This window comes from Notolepis coatsorum, assembly GCF_963971535.1.
Source record: "Notolepis coatsorum genome assembly, chromosome: 5".
Lineage (NCBI taxonomy): Eukaryota > Metazoa > Chordata > Actinopteri > Aulopiformes > Paralepididae > Notolepis > Notolepis coatsorum.
This window is the reverse complement of record NC_140169.1, coordinates 31,287,704-31,292,288: the sequence shown is the minus strand read 5'-3', so window position 1 is coordinate 31,292,288 and position 4,585 is coordinate 31,287,704. Positions and strand designations below refer to the sequence as shown.

Below are 4,585 nucleotides of genomic sequence, written 5' to 3'. Positions count from 1 at the left end.
GCTTCTCCACCTCTCTCGCCCCCTCCCCCCGCGCTCTCTCCACCTCTCCCTCGGTCTCTCTCAGTCTCCCTCTCAGCTCTTCGGCTTCGCTCGTTCTCTCTGCGGCCAGCGAGGACAGCCGGGTTCGTTGTTCTTCCAGAACATCTGTTCGAGCCACAGCCCTGGTTAGATCTGCCAGCTCTCTCGCCTTCTCTTCCAATTTCAACCTCCAGCCGCTCTCCATTTCAGTCTTCAGTTTTTCCATTTCTTTTGATGCCACTTTGAGTTTTTCTTCCATCTCTCTCCTCTGAGTCTCCAAAGCTTTGGCTCTAGCTCTCAGCTCCTCCAACTCTCCTCTCTTCTTCTCTCTTTCCCCCTCTACCTCTCTCCTCTCCTCTTCAGTCTCTCTCCACCTCTGCTCCAAAGCTTTGGCTCTAGCTCTCAGCTCCTCCAACTCTCCTCTCTCCTTCTCTCTTTCCCCCTCTACCTCTCTCCTCGCATCATTCATCTCTCTCCCCCTCTGCTCCAAAGCTTTGGCTCTAGCTCTCAGCTCCTCCAACTCTCCTCTCTCCTTCTCTCTTTCCCCCTCTACCTCTCTCATCGCATCCTCCGTCTCTCTCCTCTTCTGCTCAGAGGCCCTGGCTTTCGCCCTCAGCTCCTCCATTTCTCCTATCTCCTTCTCCCTGTCTTTCTCCCTCTCCCACCTCTCTCTCTCAACCTTCTCCCTCTCCCCCCGGATGGCTGTGAAGTTCTCCCCTCTGCTCTTCACCATCTCCTCTTCCCTCTCCATCAGGGCACTCCTCAGGCTCTCTCCCTCCGTGTGGCTCTCCTGAGGACAAAGCAGGTCACGGCCATCGATGGGCCTCATTATTCAAGCAAAACACACGACTATTTCAACAGAGCGCTTTTTCAATATACCATAAAAAAACATTTCCACTTAAAATTACATCAGTATGAAACAGTTGGAAACCGTTGGCATGGATATGTAGGCTTATTAAAAAATATTGATAAATGAGGCCCCATTAGAATATTGATATGGTCATACTATTCTCTATATTAGTTTTAGCTATTTAAATGTCTCTTCTTTCTTCTACATCTTCATTGATAAACTCAGGAAATGCAGCCTAGTATTTACCATAAGTAAATAAAAAATATTGGGACAGAAAGATCAGTTTTGGTACACTATAGACTTCACTTATTCAGATCCTTCACATGTTGAATGTAATGGTTTAATATCATATCAGAGTAGAAAGAGATTAGCCTTTAATAAGCAATTTGTTGTATCTGGTAATTTGTTTAACAATAATTATATAGAGCCTCCTCTTGGTAATCATGATAATCATGCCTCTCAATTTTCCTTGGAGCCCTTCTCTCCCAATGTTGTTTTTAAAGTTGATACCAGGAAACCAAATGGAGAGGATAAGCTGGATCCTTTTTTTCTTAAGTTAGGTGCTCCATTAATGAAACTGGACTTTGAAGAAGAAGTCTTTATTTGTAGCACATTGCTACATCGTCATGCAGCGTGCACACACATGCGAGATGGGCGACACATACAGTTACAGCCATTATGACTCTCCACCATACTACCGCGGTGCCAACGGGTTAATTTTGAAGTTGGTTGCTGTTCTGTTATATACCACCAGGAGGCGCACAGTCTCGAAATATTTCATTCCTAGGCTGTCTGTAGAATCACTGCGCAATCACCAAAGATTTCTTCCAAATGCAGCCGTTAAAAACACAGATGCACACCAATACAAACATATATAGTCGTATTTATTATTATAATTATAAGAGAATAAGCATACGTCTGTGTGTGTCTGTCTGCCCAGAGGGCCGCCTGCTGCATCTTAACTCATTCACTGCCAGCCATTACCCATATCTCGTTCTCACTGGGCCATGCTTTAAAGATAGGGGTGTGTCACCTTGTTTGTAGAGCTATATCTATATTATAGCTATGGAGACAATACTATGGTAATTTGACAGTCGGTATCTTCCGTCGAACATGCGTTATCCCGTGGTGAATATTCTATAATTTCAGAGTGATCCGTGCTAACTCCTGAAAAGCTGAGTTATAGGGCGCTACGTGAATTCTGCTAAAAGCATTGGCGTTTCATCCCTGGACACGCTATTTCCAAATGAAATGTATATAATAGGTATTACGTTTCATCATGAATGCATGAAAGGGGGGGGGGGGTTGTTTTTTGATGCTTTGATCGCCAGTGACGGCATTCGTTTTGAACACCACACACGCTGATCAGCTGGATCAATATGAAATCATCAGTTCAGTTATTTTTTATTTTGGGCTTTGGACACATAACAACGGTCATTCCATAAATCACCAAAGTTTTACCAGCTGTCCAATTGTCCGAAAAGGGCTAGGGAGAAGCACTAGGCTTGTCGGGCCCTACCCCTGAAGACTTACGTTTCATTTTATTTATTTATTTTTTCATTTACATACATACATAGTAGATACATATAGTACACATTACAGTACACACATATAGTACACATTACAGTATAGTATACCTGCAGTATATAATAGTATATATAATAGTATATAGTACATAATAGTGTATACAGCACATATATAATGTGATGTGAGATATATAGTAGGGCTGGGCGATATAACGATAACGATAAATATCGCGATACATTTTAATAATCGATATCGAATATCGAAATTAAAAAAAAATCGAAAAATCGTTTTTTTTTTTTTTATATATTTTTTTTTATTATTATTTGTGACCTGCAACAGGGCAGTTTTAAAACCAGAGACAGTGGACAGACTTGTCTTTCTTGCCTGCAACTTAAAGTAATGGCTTTGCTTGTCCAAATGACAATACTGACCAAATTGAGATTTATTTTTCTCTTGTCCATTTATTTAGTTTGCTTTCTAATTTAAAATACAGTTTGAAACCGTCTGTACACAGTAGGCTATGTGTGCTAGCAGAACTAGACTCCAGTCACGAGTCACGGTGCACATGTGCGGTGGTTTGTCCACCAAAAAAGCGCCAAAAGATCGAAAATAAACTAGCAGAGCCAGAACTGTTCAACTCCCCTGGAGCCACAGCCAGCAGAGAAGCCGGTTTACTTTCGCTTTTAAACCAGCTGCAGCCTGAGAACTGGAGTGTGAGGGGATGTAACACAAACGATGGCAAAGAATTGCTGCAAAATAAACATACATCTGTTGTTAAAAAAAATAAATAAAAATGTTTTAATACTTATAACAATTCGATAATTATCGATAGAGAAATATGATAACATTATCATATCGTTATTGCGATATGATTTTTTTCCATATCGCCCAGCCCTAATATATAGTACATGATATATACAATATAATATGTAAGGGATAATGTATAGCTACGAGGTCATTGTCGCAAAATAATTGACCGACAATGCGTTCTGGCAGTGAAGGTCAATTATTTTGCGACAATGACCGAGTATAACTATGCATTATCCCGCTTATTACAGGGCTAACTTACTAACAATATACGTAATTCATTTTACACCATCGACAAGACGAGATCAAATGCAGACGCGGTTCTGTTGCTCCTCTGGCGTGTGTGTGGGCTTGATTGCACCTGATGCAGTGCAGCTGTGCATGGTATAACGCTGCGAGAGTCCGGCTGCGAGGATATCTTTCCCCGTTGCCCCTAACAGCGGTCATTATTGCGCGTTGCCCCTAGCAGCGGTGAATTATCGAGAAATAATTGACCGCTGCTAGGGGCAACGGAGCGCTATTGAACAATCACAATCAAGCATTTTGGCGAATTTTAAAACGCCATGTAATAAAGTACCATAATATAATAGTACCGGTATATACTGAAAATATAGTTCAATATAATATACAAATTAATTATAATAAGATTATATAATGTAATATGATATAGCGTACAATACAGTAATATACGTTTTTTTTTATTATTAATATGCAATTAAAGCTCTTCTTCCCTTCTGTACCTATAAAAAATAGATTTTTTGTCTAGATTTGAATTGATTTATGTTTTCACAAAATTTTTGTTCATCCTCTAGCCCAGGGGTTCCCAACCTTTTTTCCCCCAGGGACCCCCAAACATCTCTGATGAAATTCCTGGACCCCCCTCCTAATAAAATACCATAAAATACTTTTTTTTTGTCATTTTAATACTTTATTTTGTAATTTTAATAACAAACTGCTTATACACAGGCATATGCATCATAATTAGACCCACTATGCTTCTTTGACTTGTGCCTTCAATCAACAAATCTCATCTTGCACCATATGTATTTCAAAATGTTGGCCAATATTCAAATCCTGTATTCATCCTCTAAAATCAGGCCCTAATGGTGAACGGTTTGCATTTATGTTGAATGAAGTAAGAATCCACTGCAGTAAAAATATCCTCACCTTGAGTGGTGGTAGTAAGGTTGACTGACATGAGAATGTCCTGCTTCAGATCCTCATTTTCGATATACTGCACATAAACGATGAGCACAGCCTCGTCTGCGACAGTTGTAGTTTCATCAAGTTGTATGGCAAATGGACCCTTTCTAAGCTTTTCTGACAGCTGCTGCTCGCAATCACTTGACATCTTATCAATTCGGTCTTTCACTACTTGTTCGA

The 4,585-nt window shown here is 40.4% G+C and overlaps 1 protein-coding gene across 1 annotated transcript in view; it reads right to left on the bottom strand.

Annotated features, from left to right (window-relative positions):
• Positions 1-72: 72 nt before the first annotated feature.
• LOC311228142 (uncharacterized protein) overlaps positions 73-4,585 on the bottom strand; it is a gene marked incomplete at its 3' end in the record, with an annotated part of 144,002 nt that continues 139,489 nt past the window's right edge. The window contains exons 27-28 of the mRNA XM_084314057.1: positions 698-808; positions 73-99 (exon numbers count right to left, since the gene is read on the bottom strand). Coding sequence (XP_084170183.1) covers positions 73-99; positions 698-808 — 138 coding nt within the window. The remainder of the gene's footprint in view (positions 100-697; positions 809-4,585) is intronic.